This window comes from Manis pentadactyla, chromosome 15, assembly GCF_030020395.1.
Source record: "Manis pentadactyla isolate mManPen7 chromosome 15, mManPen7.hap1, whole genome shotgun sequence".
NCBI classification, from domain to species: Eukaryota; Metazoa; Chordata; class Mammalia; order Pholidota; family Manidae; genus Manis; species Manis pentadactyla.
Genome location: NC_080033.1, coordinates 630,149 through 645,511, shown reverse-complemented (window position 1 = coordinate 645,511; position 15,363 = coordinate 630,149). Strand labels below are relative to the sequence as shown.

Here is a 15,363-nt window from a genome sequence, read left to right as displayed (position 1 = left end):
GGGACCAGGGCAGGGCCAGAGGGCTTTGTAGCTGTGGGGTGGAATCTTCCCAACAGGAGGAAGGGAGGCCAGAAAAGCGGCTGCTGCATTGTGGGGCCTGGACAGGCGGTGGTGGTGGAGGTGTGTGGGGACATGTCCTGAAGGTTGAGCCAGGAGGACGTGGTGATGGCTTGAATGGGGGGCGTGAGGACGTCCCAGTCTCGAGTAGCTGAGGGAACCGTGGAGCTGGTCTAGGGTGAGATGGTAAAGTCTGGTTTGAGTGGAACTGGAGGGCATAGGAGGGACGTAGCAAGCGGTGAGGGTGGTGACCCGGTCACCATCCAGTCAGCCGGTGTTCTGATGGAGGTGCTGGCATCTAGGAGCACAGAGAGAGCCCAGGACCTCGCCTGCCGGTCAGGGAAGTCCTTCTCCAGGCATCCCGTAAGTGGAGCTTGTCACAAGTTTAGGGATGTTGCAGACAGACAGGCTGGGGAGAGGGAGGAAGGGGGTCTGTGGGCCAGGCGGGGAAGGAGAGGACCTGCAGGCTTGGGAAATATACGTGGGGAAGGCGAGCTCAGCACCCAAGGCTCCGGCCTGGTGACTGGGTGGCAGTGGGACCTTTATGGAATTGGGAACCTGGTGAGCAGGGGGCAGGTTTTCAGGAGATGCTGGTGGAAGTAGAGTCCTGGCAGAGGCAGAACAGCCGGGCCATTCGTTCATTCATTCACTCATGCATTCTCTTATTAACATGTTTTTTGGCAGGCCAGTGCTGGGGCCTGGTGGGGTGTGACCAGAGCTGTGGGTGAGAGTCCAGTTCAGGGGCTACAGTGGGAGGAGGGAGGGCAGAGAAGTTGGGCTGCCCGAGTGCGTGCCAGGGTTCTCCTCTGGGTTACAGAGCCCAGTGAGCTGTGGTTCTCACCCCCACAAGGCCTCGGGCCAGGACCTGGGGCCCCGGGGGGAGAGAGGCCGCCCTTCCAGCTGGGAGGGCCGTGCCCAGGAAGGTGAGGGCAGGTGGCTTTACTCTCTGGGACCCTCATGACCTGTTCTGCCTTCCCCTCCCCAGGTAAGAGCAAGGAGGCAGAGATCAAGAGAATCAACAAGGAACTGGCCAACATCCGCTCCAAGTTCAAAGGTGGGCCGGGGGGCCTGCACTCCTGGGTCCGAGGGAGGAGGGGCTGGGGCCTGAACACCGAGGACTTGCAGGTATGGTCCTTCCTCATTCTGCCTTCCCTTTCCTCCTCCTCCTGGCCCCAGGGGACAAAGCCTTGGATGGCTACAGTAAGAAAAAATACGTGTGTAAATTGCTCTTCATCTTCCTGCTTGGCCACGACATCGACTTTGGGCATATGGAGGCTGTGAACCTGCTGAGCTCTAACAAGTACACGGAGAAGCAAATAGTGAGTCTGGGGAGGAGGGGATGGGGGCCTGGCCTCCTGGGGTTCAAGGAGGAGGGACTTGGAGGCCAATTAGCCACAGGGCTTCCAGCCCCCACAACCCTCCTCACCCAGGGTTACCTGTTCATCTCGGTGCTGGTGAACTCGAACTCGGAGCTGATCCGGCTCATCAACAACGCCATCAAGAACGACCTGGCCAGCCGCAACCCCACCTTCATGTGCCTGGCCCTGCACTGCATCGCCAACGTGGGCAGCCGGGAGATGGGCGAGGCCTTTGCTGCGGACATCCCTCGCATCCTGGTGGCCGGGTGAGGCCCTGGGGACCCGGGCAGGGGGGATGAGGTAGACAAGGCCCAGCCAAGTCGGAGGGTCAGGACATCGTGTCACCTGCTCCAGGTCTCCCTGCTGGGACCTGGGGAGGATGCTGGGCCCGGAGCCCCGGCGATTATGGTGGCAGCCTCATGGCTGTCTCTTCTCAGCCGACTCAACAGGGTGATGCTGCCTCCCAGCAAAGCCAGTGGGATGTCTTGAGTAACTGAGCCCTAATACCCACTGCAGAAGATGTTCTCTGTTCATTTTCTTCATTCACTTGTGCATCAAACAGTTATTGATCATCTACTGTGTGCGAGACATTATGCTGATGGCTGGGCATGTGGCCATGACTGGGGATGGACATGGTCATTGTCCACCCCATGGTCATGGACCGGAGTGGAAAATTAGTGCTGATTGAATAATTGCAGGATGAAGCATCTAATTCCTCTCAGTACCATGCTGTGGAGCACAGGAGCCCATATGGGCATTTAGTAGGGGTGCCTGATCTAACCTGGGGAATCAGGGAGGGCTTCCCAGAGGAAGTGGCATCAAGCTGAGACCTGGGTGAGGAGGACCTAGTGGCTGTGGAAAGGGGAAAGGCATTAAGGGCAGTGGGGTCAGCCTGTGAGATTGTCCTGAGGCAGGAGGTCATTCAGCAAATATTTCTTGAGCACCTGCATTGTGCTAGGTCCCGTTGTGGGCATGGGAGGCAGGAGTGGGCGACACGGACTTTTGTGCCCACCCTTGGGGTGCTCACATGTACTAAAGGAAGTAAGATGAGTTCAGATAATAACAGATGCTCTGTAGAACACAAAATAGGGTAGTCGGGGCAATGGGCTTGGTTGGGGAGACTACTTAAATAGACTCCAAGGAGGTGACTAGAATGATAAGAAGAGAGTTACTAGAAAATGTTGGAGAAAGAGTGTTCCAAACAAAAGGAGCAGTGAATGCAAAGGCCCTGAGGTAGGCATGAGCTTTTTATGTTCAAGGAACCAAGAAAGAGTCTCTGTGTCCACAGTGCAGTGAACAAGAGAGAGACATAAATAAGTCTGGATTTTATTCTAGTTGAAGTGGGAGGCTACTGTTGTGTTTTAAGCAGATACATGACATGATTGGCTTTGTTTTAAAAGATCACTCAACCTGGTGTAGGAGAAGGTAGGATTGTATTTCTGGCAACAAGGTAGACTAGACTCCTGACTGATGGTCTTGCTGAAACCCAACTATCAAAGTTGGATAAAAGAGGAAAAGAAATGTTCTTCGATGTATTCATGAGCTGGCAAGAAAATAAGGAGTGCACAGGCCACAAGCTATAAGGAGCCAGGCCTGGGGAAGATGAGCAGAGTGCCAAAGCCAGGTTTTGCCTAGAGGGCATCTGTTGGAATGGCTGAACTGGTTTTGGGGACTGCAGCTTCTAGGGACAGAATACAAAGCGTGTCCAAGGAGAGGCTCGAGAGGCAACACCTCAAAGTAAGGGTGACCTAGAAATAAGCCCCCTTGGGGACTATAAGCAAAATTACCTGTTTCGAACCTTGGCACAGAGCAGCCCACACACTGGTTTTCAGCCTCATTTTCCCCTCCCTGGTTCACGCACAGATCCTTAAGCCGAGCTTTAGTTTAAAGGGATGCGCACTGTAGTAGCCCAGTGTGTGTGAGAAGTAAGCAAGCCTTTTCTAGAGAAACTGCCTTCCCCACAGGCCTCAGTGATTTCCACAAATGAAGCTCAAATTTACATGAGTAGCTCACAGTCAGAAATCACGGAACACAGGACACAAGGCACCATGAGAGACAACCAGCAGAAAGAAAACTGAAAAGAAGAGTTGAATTGGAATTTTCTTACGGGATGTAAAATAACTGTGCTTAATATGTATCAAGAAATAAGAGAACAGTTTAAAAATAGAAGTAAAGTACAAGCAGATTTGAAAAAGAAATCGAAGGCATCACTGAAATAAAAAACAACAACAAACTAAGTGGTCTGGTTTAGCAGCAGAGTAGACAGAGCCAAAGCCAAAATTAGTACATAGGCAGTAAAACTAAAGATATGAATCAGAAGGCAGCCCAGAGAAACAGAGATGGGAAATTTTAAAAGACAGATTAAGAGCCATGGAAGACAGAGACAGCCTAACATAATGCCATTTAGAGTTCTAGAAAGAGCAAGGGGAGAGAGTGATAGAGGCATCGTTTGAACAATGGCTAAGAATATTCCAGAACCAATAAAAGAGGATGATCCTCCCATTCAAGTAGCCCAAGAAATCATAGACCAAAGTGGAGACTTGGAGGGGGCAAGGGTGGCTGTGAAGAGACCATTGAGACGCCTGTTGGTGCCCAGGTGGCGCTGATGGCAGCTGGGGACGGGCTGTGGTGGTGAAGGCAGTCTCCAGAGGGGTGTGTTTTGGAGGGGAAGGACAGGGCAGATAACATGCAGTGTGAAAGAGAGCGGGCAGTGGAGGTGAGTGGTGGGGTGAGAACCAGGGAGGCGAGGGAGAGCCGAGGTGGGCTTGGCGGAGTAGAAGGTGCGGTGCCCTGAGCCATCTGAGAGAGGCGTGGCAGGCACGCTTGGCAGGAGGCGGGGCCAGAGAGATGCCAGCGAGGTCTGCACTGGGACTGACATGCGATGCCAGCCACACCCGGCCTTTCCCGTGCTCTGGTCACCACGTTAGACAAAGTGAACACAAACAGGTGAAACTAATTTTAATATATCTTCATTTAACCCAGTCCATCCAAGACATTTTGATTTTGACATTAGATCAACATAAAAATTATCTATGAGCTATCTTACAGTATTTTTTGGGCCAAATCTTTAAAGCAGAAAATATAATGTAGCACACGTCACATCTCAGTGTGGAACCTCCCCCCCGCCAGCTCCTGTGCCCATTAGCCATGTGTGGCCAGGGGCCACCATCTCCGACAGCCAGCGCAGGACGGATGAGCCCTCAGGGAGGACGTGAGCAGGGAAGAGGCGCTGCAGAGGCTCAGCCCCAGGGTGGGCCAGGGTGGCGACGTATGCCTGGGAGAAGAGAGGAAATTGCAGAATAGACGGGGCTCGAACTAGGAGAAGAAACCCTCGCCGAGGGTGCGGTCAGTTGTGGCGAATGCTGCTGGCGGTTTCTTTAGGACGGGGACAGGCAGTTGCCATTGGCTTGGGTGAGACAGAGGTCGCTGGCCGCCGGGAGCTGGGTTGACCTCAGTGCCTCCCAGGGCCAAGAAGGAGGCCAGTGTGGCGAGCACACAGACATAGGTGGCGTCCCAGCTTCACACAGAGGGCGCGTGCCCAGGGCTGTGCCCTGCCTCAGTCACAGCCAGGCAGGGCTTGTCTGAGTGTTAGGCTGGTCTCTTGACACTGGAAGCATGACCTTGGCAGTGACTGGGGCACAGAGGAACTTTCTTTTTAGGTAGATTATTTTTTACATTGACACAAAATTCACAAAACATCAAGCTCACCGTGTGAACCATTTTGAAGTGCATATAGTTCAGCGGTCTGTGCTACATTCACAGTGCTGGGCAGCCACCACCACTGTGATTCTAGAACATTTCCCTCACTGCAGAAAGAAGCCCCAGACCCATTAGCAGTCACTCCTCAGCCCGTCCCCAGCCCCAGGCCACCGCACATCTGCTTCCTGTCTTTGGCTTTGCCCCTCTGGTCGGCAGCACTCACAGCCGCGACCTGACCACAGCGGCCCAGCTCCTGTGCCGAGGGCCTGTCCCGTGTCCGCACAAGGGTTCCCTGGCTGGCACGCGCAGATCTGTCAGGCCGACGCTTTGTCCCTGCAGTTCACGCTTCTCCTGCCATCCAGTGAAACATCTTTTCACCTCACCTGTGACTCATGCAGGTCACCCCTCCTGGGACTTCCCTCTCTGCCCTTTGCCCGTGCTTCTGTTGGGTCCTTTCTGGGAAACTCGAGGCACAGCCTGGGTGGTCACGATAGCTGCTGGCTTCCCCACTGTGCCCGAGGCTGGGCAGGCCTACAATCCATAGCCTCAGTTCTTCATCCCCCAAATCCTACACAGGTCCTCATTTTCCTGGGGAGGAAAGTACCCAGCAGAGAGGGTCAGTGGCTTACCCCAGAGCTGCACCCTGAAGTCAGGACTTGAGGCAGGCACGTGTGACCTGGAACACCAGCACACTGCATGCTCCTCACTGTGCTGGGAGCTGGATGCGGGTCAGGGCACGAAGTCAGCCTCTGAGGTGGGACGCCACTGGCTTCTGTGCTCGGCGAGCACCTGCGTTGGTTTCCTGTGGCTGCTCTGCCCAGTGACCATGGACCTAGTGGCTTAAAGCCACACGGATTCTCCTACCATCTGGGGTCAGACCTCCGAAGTGGGTCTCACTGAGCTACAATCAAGGGTCGGCAGGGCCGGCTCCTTCTGGAGGCGCTGGGAGGGAATCCGTTTCCGGGACGCGCAGCTCCTGGGCGCCGCCTGTATCCCTTGGCTCGTGGCCCCTCCCTCCGGCTTCAAAGCCAGCGGCCTGGCTCCTCCTCTCTTCTCAGCTCTGTGTCTGTCCTCACATCCTACATCTCCCTCTGACTGATCCTCTGCCGCCTCCTTAAAAGGACCCTTGTGGTTACATTTAGGGCCCACCTGGATAATCCAGAATCATCGCCTGCTGCTTGATTTAGTCCCATCTGCAAAGTCCCTTCTGAAAGTGAGGGAACATACTGGCAGGTGCTGGGGGTTAGAATGAGGGCCTCTGTGGGGGCCTGTTGCTCAGCACAGCACAGGTTTTCTGTCCTCTGCGGAGGGGAACCAGGCTCCCATGTCACAGAGGGCAGTACAGATGCTCAGAGGGGGAAGGGGACTTGGGTGTTAGCCCAGCCACTCGGAATCCAGCCCTGCCTGCCACTCAGCATCATTCCTGGGTGTCTCATTAGCTTGTCAACTTTGTACATGTCCAGTATTGAACTTGGGTTCTTACTCATCACCCCCTGTCTAGCCCCAGGCTGCAATGCAGCAAATGGTTTTGCCACTTGCTGCGTCCCTCAAGTCACCTTGTGTCCCACTTCCCTCCCACTCTTCATCCCTCTCATAGCAAGTCCTGTTTTGATCTAACACATGCATCCCGAACATAAGCACTTCCCACCGTCCGTGCGGCTGCCCAGTCTGAGGCCCCAGCGTCTCCCCCCTGGACTATTGCTGTCACCACCCCAAGCCTCCCTGATTGCCCCTCACCACCCCCAGCCTCCCTGCTTGTCCCTCACCACCCCCAGCCTCCCTGCTTGTTCCTCATGCCCCCACAGGCTCTTCTCCACACGTCTGCAGAGGGAGCCCTTGAAAACAGGTCAGATCTGGGGAGCGGTGGTCAATAACAGTACCTACTTTCCCGGTTTGCTGTGAAGATGCAATAAGAATCTGCGCAGAGCACTTGGAACGCGAGAGCCAGGCAGAGTGGAAGGGCTGTGGCTGGCAGCTTTTCCTGCTGTCGCCTTCAGACGGCTGCTCCTCCGCCCCTCACTGCCAGCAGCTCCGTCTCCTGCTGGAAGCCCTTGAGGCCCTCCTCCATCTGGTCCTGTGTCCGTCTGCCCTGTCTGTAGTCCTTGTCACTCCCTCGCTGCAGCCCCACCAGCCTCCATGCTGGCCTTCCCACAGGCCCAGGCAACCCGGGACATTGTGTGGAGATTTTCCGTTTTTTTTAAAGTTACTCAGTTTTCCATTTCCCTGACACCTTATCAGAGGCCTTCCTCCAAAAATGTCCCCAGCCCCAGTACCTGCCCTAGTGGGCGCTGTAGCCCTGAGCCCTGACTGCACCTGGGGTGTGTGCTTGGACACTGGCTGTCCCGGCTACCACGGAGGCCTGTAAGGACAGATGCTTGGACCAGTGTGTCCGCCGCTCTATCCGCATGCCCACAGTGGTGCTTGGTGCCCGATGAGCGCTAAGTGCATGTTGGATGAAGAAGGTAAGGTGCGGTGCTGAGCCGGGCTGGACAGTTTGCTTAGCTCTGCTTGTAACCCCACGAGGTTACTGAGATGCTACCCATTTGGCAGATGAAGAAACTGAGGCTTGGTGGGTGATGAGGGCAGTACCAGCTTGGGTCCCACTCCAGCTGGCTCTCCACCCATCACTGGGCCTCTTCCTGGGAGGGGCGAGAGGAAGGGAGGTATGTGGGGCTGCGGTCACACTGACCTTCCAGCCCTCATGTTGTGCCCCTGCAGGGACAGCATGGACAGTGTGAAGCAGAGCGCGGCCCTGTGCCTGCTACGGCTCTACAAGGCCTCACCTGACCTGGTGCCCATGGGCGAGTGGACAGCCCGGGTGGTGCACCTGCTCAATGACCAGCACATGGTAAGGCCCCTGCCCAGCATCCTAAGACCCTGGGCTGCTGCCTGCAAGGCCTACCCACCGTGGGCCAACATAGATCCTTCGGGCCCTTGATGTCCACCTGGGTGCCCAGGAGTTTCGCCTCTGTCCCTCCCTTCAGCCAGGCACCTAGAGAGTCTGGCCCCATATCCCCAGTACTCAGTACCCACCCAGCTGTCCAGAAACCCCCACCTTCGTCCCTGACACCCACCTGGTGACCCAGGGATCCTGTCCAGTGTTCCCAACACCCATCACCCACCCAGCCTCCAGAAAAATCCCAGCCTCTTTATGACACCCAGAGGTGCTCCCAGTGCCTGTCGGTTGCCCAGCCAGCACAGGAGACGCCAACTCTGTCCCCACCCCAACACTCCCGGTCCCTCCACCATCGCCACCTCTGTGACCACGCCCTGCTCCTCAGCCCGGTGGGCCCTCTCGGGCACTCCACACACCCAGGTCAGTGCCGGCTGTGGCCCCCAGTCCTGAAACACCCCCCGTGACACCTGTGCACACCCAAGCACACCCCTCCCGCACACCCCACGCCTGCCATGCCCCCGAGTCTGCTCTCCGACATGTGGCCTGGATGCTCGGCCCCAGTCTGACCCTCCAGGCCCTGACCTGCCACTCATCTGCTCCCACAGGGTGTGGTCACAGCCGCTGTCAGCCTCATCACCTGTCTCTGCAAGAAGAACCCAGACGACTTCAAGACATGCATCTCCCTGGCTGTGTCTCGCCTGAGCCGGGTGAGCATGGTCTTGGTGCTGGCTGGACGAGGTGGCCCTGGCGTCCCTGGCGTCCCTGTCCCTGGGGCACTTCTCTGGTTCCCCCCATTCTCCCCTGAGAGGCAGCCCAATCCAGTGGTTTAGGGATAGGCTGTGAGCTGGGTTCATCCTAGCTCAGCCACCTCCTGGCTGTGTGCCTCTGGACAAGTGGCTTCATCTCTGGGCCTCATCTGCCCCTGTTCAATGGAGGTGATACCAGTGCCCACCTCAAAGCTGCTGTGAACCAATCTAGAGAGTGTTAGAACAGGGCCTGGCACGTGGCGCACACCCAGGGAGAGAGGGCTGCATCCTGGTGTTGCCCCGCCTGCCCCTTGCCTGCCTTCTCTGCTCTGCTTCTCCTGTGCCTCTTCCCTGTACATCTCCCCTTCTCTCCTTTTTGGTCCTCTCACCACCTTCGCTTCTGTCCTGGGAACATGCCCTGAGGTCTCCTCTGTGCCAGCTCTGTGTGGGCCAACACCAGGGACACGGATGAGTCAGACCTGAGTCCTCAAGGAGTCCTCTTGAGGGGAGGGGCATGCGGTGAGGCAGGCCGACTTTGTCAGAGCTGATCACTAAGGGGGTGGTTTATGCTGCTGTGGAGGTAGCCCAGGGCATTCTAGACCCCAAAAGGAGGCACTTAACCCAGCCTAGGAGTCTGGGGAGGCTTCCTGGGAGAGGTGATCTCTGAGTTGAGACATGGAGTGAATATAAACACTTCCTGGGCAGGTAAGAGGAGGCCTGGATTCCCAAAGAGAACAGCACACCAGCCCATCTAATCACTGTCTCATTCATTCACCGCACATCTGAAGACTCCGGTGTGCCGGGCTGGCAGGGGAGACACGGACAGTGACAGTGGGGACAGGGCATATACCATCATGGAGGTGGTACAGGCCATGGTGGGAATACTTCCTGGAGAAAGGGTTTTCAAGGTTGAGTAGGAGTTTGCTGTGAGGAAAAAAAGTCACATGTCCTTTGATTAATTTCTCTCTTTAGCCCTGTGCCTTTCTTGTGTCTGACCTTGTATTGGGCCTGGGGACCTAGACAAGGGTCAGACCCACTTCCCACCCCTGAGTAGCTCCCAGTCTTGGGGAGACCTACAAGGAAATAGTCTCCGGTGAGCCGGTGTGTTGGGTGCCCAGAGCAGATGGCCAGGGCATGGTGAGGCAGGTAGCAGCAGTCGGAGCTCACAGGAGGGACTCGCATTGTCAGAGAGCAGCTTTACTGGGAAAAATCAACCACTTTAGTTCCTGATCCACCCGGGCGCACTGTGTGCCTGAGGGTGTCATCACCCGCCTTGTGCCCACCTTGGGAAGGCAGCGTTTGCTGCACCCCCGGCCCATGCCTTAGTCCCTTTTGCCCCCAGATCGTCTCCTCAGCCTCCACGGACCTCCAGGACTACACCTACTATTTCGTTCCGGCGCCCTGGCTCTCGGTGAAACTCCTGCGGCTGCTACAGTGCTACCCCCCACCAGGTACCCCCAAGCCCACCTGGACTGGGATCTGGGGGGGCAGGTGGGGCCTGGGGCTGGGGGGCCTGGGTCAGGATTTCTCTTGAGGCAGGCCTGGTTCCTCCAGGCCCTGTTCTGAGACAGTCGAGTGGGAGGTGGGGTGGGAGTGGGGTGCAGCCCAAGAATCAGTCTAATAGCTGGGGGTTGTTGATCCCCTACTGTGGGCCCTGCAAAGCCACACTCTGCTCCAGCCCTGTCATGCAAGGGCTGTTGTCACCACCTGTTTACAGATGAGGAAACGGGGGTTTAGAGAGGGAGGTTTTCACCCAAGGTCACCCAGCGGGTCAAGGGGTGATTCCAGGCCGTGTTTGAATTAGTTTAGCTCTGTTAGGGGTTTCATGCCCTCATTGCTTGGGGTCACAGCCACTGGCATGGATGAAGCTCCCACAGGGAGCCAGATACTACACTGGCGGTGTCTGTGCCCCCCCAACAGAGCTGGCAGGGGGGAGCCATTGCTGCAACATGCAGACAGGGAATCTGAGGCCTGGAGGTGAGACATCCCTTTCCAGGCCTGGGCAGTGATGAGGCGCAGAGCCTGACTCCAGAATCTGGGGTCTAAACCCCCTCCCTCTATCACTTGGGCCATGGCTCCCCTGAGCTGCCGTCTCCTCGGCCGTCCAACTCACAGAGGCGCTGAGCACGTAGCAGGTGCCTCATAAGCCAGTCCCTTCACTTCGGCCAGGGTACCGAGCACCATGGGCCAGGGCTGAATCCTCACAGCCAGCATGTGCGAGCCTGTCTCTGTGTGTGTATCTGTGAGCACGTGACTGTGCAGGTCTCCGGGTCTGAACACCCGTGTGGATGTGTGTCAGTGTGTGTCCGTGTATTTGAATCTGTGATGTGAGTGACACCAAAGACCCCTCCCAGCCTGTGAAAGCCAGTGATGAATTTTGTCGTGGGGCCTGGGGAAGCCTCTTGCCCCTTCAGCCTCTTTTCTCATTCCATAAGGAAGGGCTAAGAAAGAGCTCTAAGCCCCCTTCCATCCCAGGATCCACACCTCAGAATTTTGGGGTGTTCCCAGAGCAGGCATCTTACCTACTTTGACCCTCTGCGTTGTAGGAATTACAGCCATGGCCCCGAGAAAATGATGCTGGGCATGACAGGCTGTCTCCAATTTATTATTTTTGTGCACTGTATTATGAAAACTTGTCCATCATATGGGGAATTAGAGAGTACCTGTGATCTAGACTTTGCATTTTGCTGGGTATGCTTGTCCTTGCTATTTTTTCTAAAATACTTAGAAGTCAGTAACAGACATCATGTTGTTTAACCTTTAAATATCTGGTTACGTGCTTCTGCAAACTATAGGCTTTTCATTCACAACATCAATTCTGTGGTCACTCAAAAATGATTGATTCCTGGTGTTCTTTGACACCCATGGCAGATTTTCCTGACTTTCCCCAAAATGTTTTTCACAAGTCAGTTCACACTAGGATCTAATTAAGACATAGGTACTGACTTTATTATTCTCATAAGTCTCTTTTAAAGTGGAACAATTATTCCCTTTATCGTGTGACATTTGCCCCAATTTCTCACTACGGAAAATTTCAACTACAAAGATAAGTTGCAGGAACAACATAACAACCCCCTGGACAGCCCATCCCAGGACCAGTGGGAATCGTGACAGCCTCTGTGTGGGCGTCCTGCCGGCTCCCTCTCTCAGAGGCACACTTGCTGAATTCCTTGAAAATAAGTTGCAAACATCTGAATGCTCCCCCTGAAATATTTCCGCATGCATCTCATAAGACCAAGAACACTGCAAAACCACAGTGCCCTTGTCCCACCTAAGAAGGTTCGAATTTACCTCACAGTGTCCTCTGCTGTCACTCAAATTGCCATCCTGATTGTCCACAGCTTTATTTTTATGGCTTTGAAAAAATACAGTATAATTTTGGACCACCGTTACATTTTTGTATGTCTTTGTCATTTTTGTTTTTAGTCTGGAATAGTCCCCCGTCCACATCCCCTACCCCTGTTTTTGAAGAAACCAGGAAGGTTTGCGCTGCGGCGTGTCCCACGTTCAGGATTTGGCTGATGGCCACCTTGTGTCCTTTAGCTCGTTCCTCTGTCCCACGAGCAGCCTGATAGGTAGGGGTGCAACAGGTTTTGCTGGACACTTGACAACTGTTCTGTCCTTGCGGTGTTGCCTCTTATTCCAGGGAATGGCAGTTATTGGTGTATGTTTTGAGCCTTCTGGTTGGTGTCTGTCCCAGGCACTCAAGACAGCTCTTTGGGAAGGCCCGGGTTTCAGGGTGTCTCTGGGGAACGTTCCTGGAGCTCTTTTTGCTCTGAGAGAAATCTAAAGAGTATTGGTGCTGCACAAGGGGAAACCAAGGTTTGCATGGTAGAACTGCTTGCCCAGAAGAGTTATGAGAGCCAGGTCTGGAGTGGTGTCCTCCGCCAGCCTTCTCCCACCTCCCCTGCTTCCTGGGGCCCTGGAAAGGGCTTGAGGGCCCAGACACCCTGGCCTGCAGCTGTGGGGACCACAATCTTCCTGGGGAGGATGGGAGCCCGGGTGGCTCCTACACCTGGCAGGTGGGCCGGGCCAGCAGAGCGCTCAGCCTGGGGGTGCCCTCCATTTCCTCAGAGGATGCGGCCGTGAAGGGGCGGCTGGTAGAGTGTCTGGAGACTGTGCTCAACAAGGCCCAGGAGCCGCCCAAGTCCAAGAAAGTCCAGCACTCCAACGCTAAGAACGCCATCCTCTTCGAGACCATCAGCCTCATCATCCACTACGACAGGTGGCAGCCTGGCGCTGGGAAAGGGGGTGCTGGGGACCTAGACTCCTGGGTCTGAGAGAGGAGGGGGCTGTGGGGGCCTGGACTCTTGCATCCTTGTGGAGTGGGTCTGGGAACCATGCCTTCTAGGTAAGAGGATGATGACTGTGGCATGTTTCCCGACCAGGTTGGTGCTGGCCCTTCCTGGGAGGCAGATTTCCTGGATATATTTATTTGGGTTCAGAGGCCCAGATGTCTGGGTCATCAGGAGGGGTGATGACTGGGACCCAGGGCAGGCGTTGAGACCCAGGTCCTGAGGGTGATGCAGGACACACCAGCTGGGCTGGAATCTTCCACCTCATGCTGCCCCCTGCCCCCGATTTCTCTCTCACTGGCAGCGAGCCCAACCTCCTGGTGCGGGCCTGTAACCAGCTGGGCCAGTTCCTGCAGCACCGGGAGACCAACCTGCGCTACCTGGCCCTGGAGAGCATGTGCACGCTGGCCAGCTCCGAGTTCTCCCATGAGGCGGTCAAGACCCACATTGACACCGTCATCAATGCCCTCAAGGTGGAGCCTCTCAGGCCCTGTCCGAGCCAGCCCTCCCCACTGACCTGGCCCGGGTCTCCTCTGCCTCCTCAGAGAGGCCCAGGGCTCAGAGGCCAGCAGCGGCCAGCCCTGTGCCATAGCAGAGCTGGAACACACCCCACCTGCTCTCCTCCCTCAGACGGAGCGGGACGTCAGTGTGAGACAGCGGGCAGCCGACCTCCTGTACGCCATGTGTGACCGGAGCAATGCCAAGCAGATTGTGTCGGAGATGCTGCGGTACCTGGAGACAGCTGATTATGCCATCCGCGAAGAGATCGTGAGTCCCGGGGGAGGAGGGGGCTGGGGCCTTGGGCCTTCTGATGGGGATAGTCGTGAGCCCAGCTCCAGCGAATCCACACTCTGACTCCCTGCTGTGGGTACACGCCTGTGCTCACTTGCACACCCATTCCCCTGGCTGGCAGGTCCTGAAGGTGGCCATCCTGGCCGAGAAGTATGCAGTGGACTACAGCTGGTATGTGGACACCATCCTCAACCTCATCCGCATCGCGGGCGACTACGTGAGTGAGGAGGTGTGGTACCGTGTGCTGCAGATTGTCACTAACCGCGATGATGTCCAGGGCTACGCTGCCAAGACCGTCTTTGAGGTCAGCCCCCCCCCGCACAGTGGGGCATCAGGGCAGAGCAGGAACAGCTGGGGCTGTGGGGCTGGCCGTCCTGGGCCCCCGTTCTGCTTCCTCCTCAGAGCCACCCAAGGGACATGGGGGTCAGCAGTGCATGGGCATGGGGTGCTCTGAGTGTAGTCAGTGATTCCCAGGTCTCAGCTCCAGGAGAGGGAGCCCCATGCCACCCCATTTTACCACCTGTGTGAGTGGCCAGTCACTTAATAACTCTTTGCCTTGGTTTCCCCATTGGAGAGTCGGGAGGGTTCCACAAATTGGTGGGAGTCAAGGGCTTAGCACAGCACCTGGCGCCCGGTGCTCCCTGTCCTTACCCACCCCGTGCCCGCTTCCCAGGCACTTCAGGCCCCAGCGTGCCATGAGAACATGGTGAAGGTCGGCGGCTACATCCTCGGGGAGTTTGGGAACCTGATTGCTGGGGATCCCCGCTCCAGGTGAGGGGGCGGACATGCGCTTTTGAAGGGACTCAAGAGGTCCCCAGGAATCTCAGTGTTGGTGGTGATGAGGCTCCTGGCCCCTTGCCCCCACCTGGCGGGGGGAGAGAACCAGCTAGGACCTCTGGGACCCGGCACTGCAGTGGCTGCGGCCTGGGGCCAGCTGGGGGTCCTGGGAAGGGTCCGTGGGCGGGCAGGGGCTGCTGCTGTCTGACACTAACCCCCCCACAGCCCCCCAGTGCAGTTCTCACTACTGCACTCCAAGTTCCACCTGTGCAGTGTGGCCACGCGGGCCCTGCTGCTGTCCACCTACATCAAGTTCATCAACCTCTTCCCGGAGACCAAGGCCACCATCCAGGGTGTGCTGCGGGCCGGCTCCCAGCTGCGCAATGCCGATGTGGAGCTGCAGCAGCGCGCCGTCGAGTACCTCACGCTCAGCTCGGTGGCCAGCACGGACGTCCTGGTCAGAGCCTGGCCCCTCCTCCGCTCTCCGAGCTTTGTCCTCCCTCTCCTCCTCGTGGCTGACTGAGCTGACACCTGTCCCTCACCCCACAGGCCACAGTGCTGGAGGAGATGCCGCCCTTCCCCGAGCGCGAGTCGTCCATCCTGGCCAAGCTGAAGCGCAAGAAGGGGCCGGGGGCCGGCAGCGCCCTGGACGACGGCCGGAGGGACCCCAGCAGCAACGATATCAATGGGGGTGTGGAGGCCACCCCCAGCACTGTGGTGAGTCCCAGGGCCCTGGCCACTAG

The 15,363-nt window shown here is 56.7% G+C and overlaps 1 protein-coding gene across 3 annotated transcripts in view; it reads left to right on the top strand.

The window, feature by feature from the left end:
* AP2A1 (adaptor related protein complex 2 subunit alpha 1) overlaps window positions 1-15,363 on the top strand; it is a 28,498-nt gene that overhangs the window by 9,028 nt on the left and 4,107 nt on the right. For all 3 annotated transcript variants that reach the window (XM_057492800.1, XM_057492801.1, XM_036885396.2), the window contains exons 2-14: window positions 1,043-1,111; window positions 1,234-1,376; window positions 1,488-1,681; window positions 7,833-7,962; window positions 8,616-8,717; window positions 10,099-10,207; window positions 12,831-12,981; window positions 13,356-13,524; window positions 13,682-13,819; window positions 13,965-14,147; window positions 14,517-14,614; window positions 14,846-15,077; window positions 15,170-15,337. In XM_057492800.1, the coding sequence (XP_057348783.1) occupies window positions 1,043-1,111; window positions 1,234-1,376; window positions 1,488-1,681; window positions 7,833-7,962; window positions 8,616-8,717; window positions 10,099-10,207; window positions 12,831-12,981; window positions 13,356-13,524; window positions 13,682-13,819; window positions 13,965-14,147; window positions 14,517-14,614; window positions 14,846-15,077; window positions 15,170-15,337 (1,886 nt within the window). The remainder of the gene's footprint in view (window positions 1-1,042; window positions 1,112-1,233; window positions 1,377-1,487; window positions 1,682-7,832; window positions 7,963-8,615; window positions 8,718-10,098; window positions 10,208-12,830; window positions 12,982-13,355; window positions 13,525-13,681; window positions 13,820-13,964; window positions 14,148-14,516; window positions 14,615-14,845; window positions 15,078-15,169; window positions 15,338-15,363) is intronic.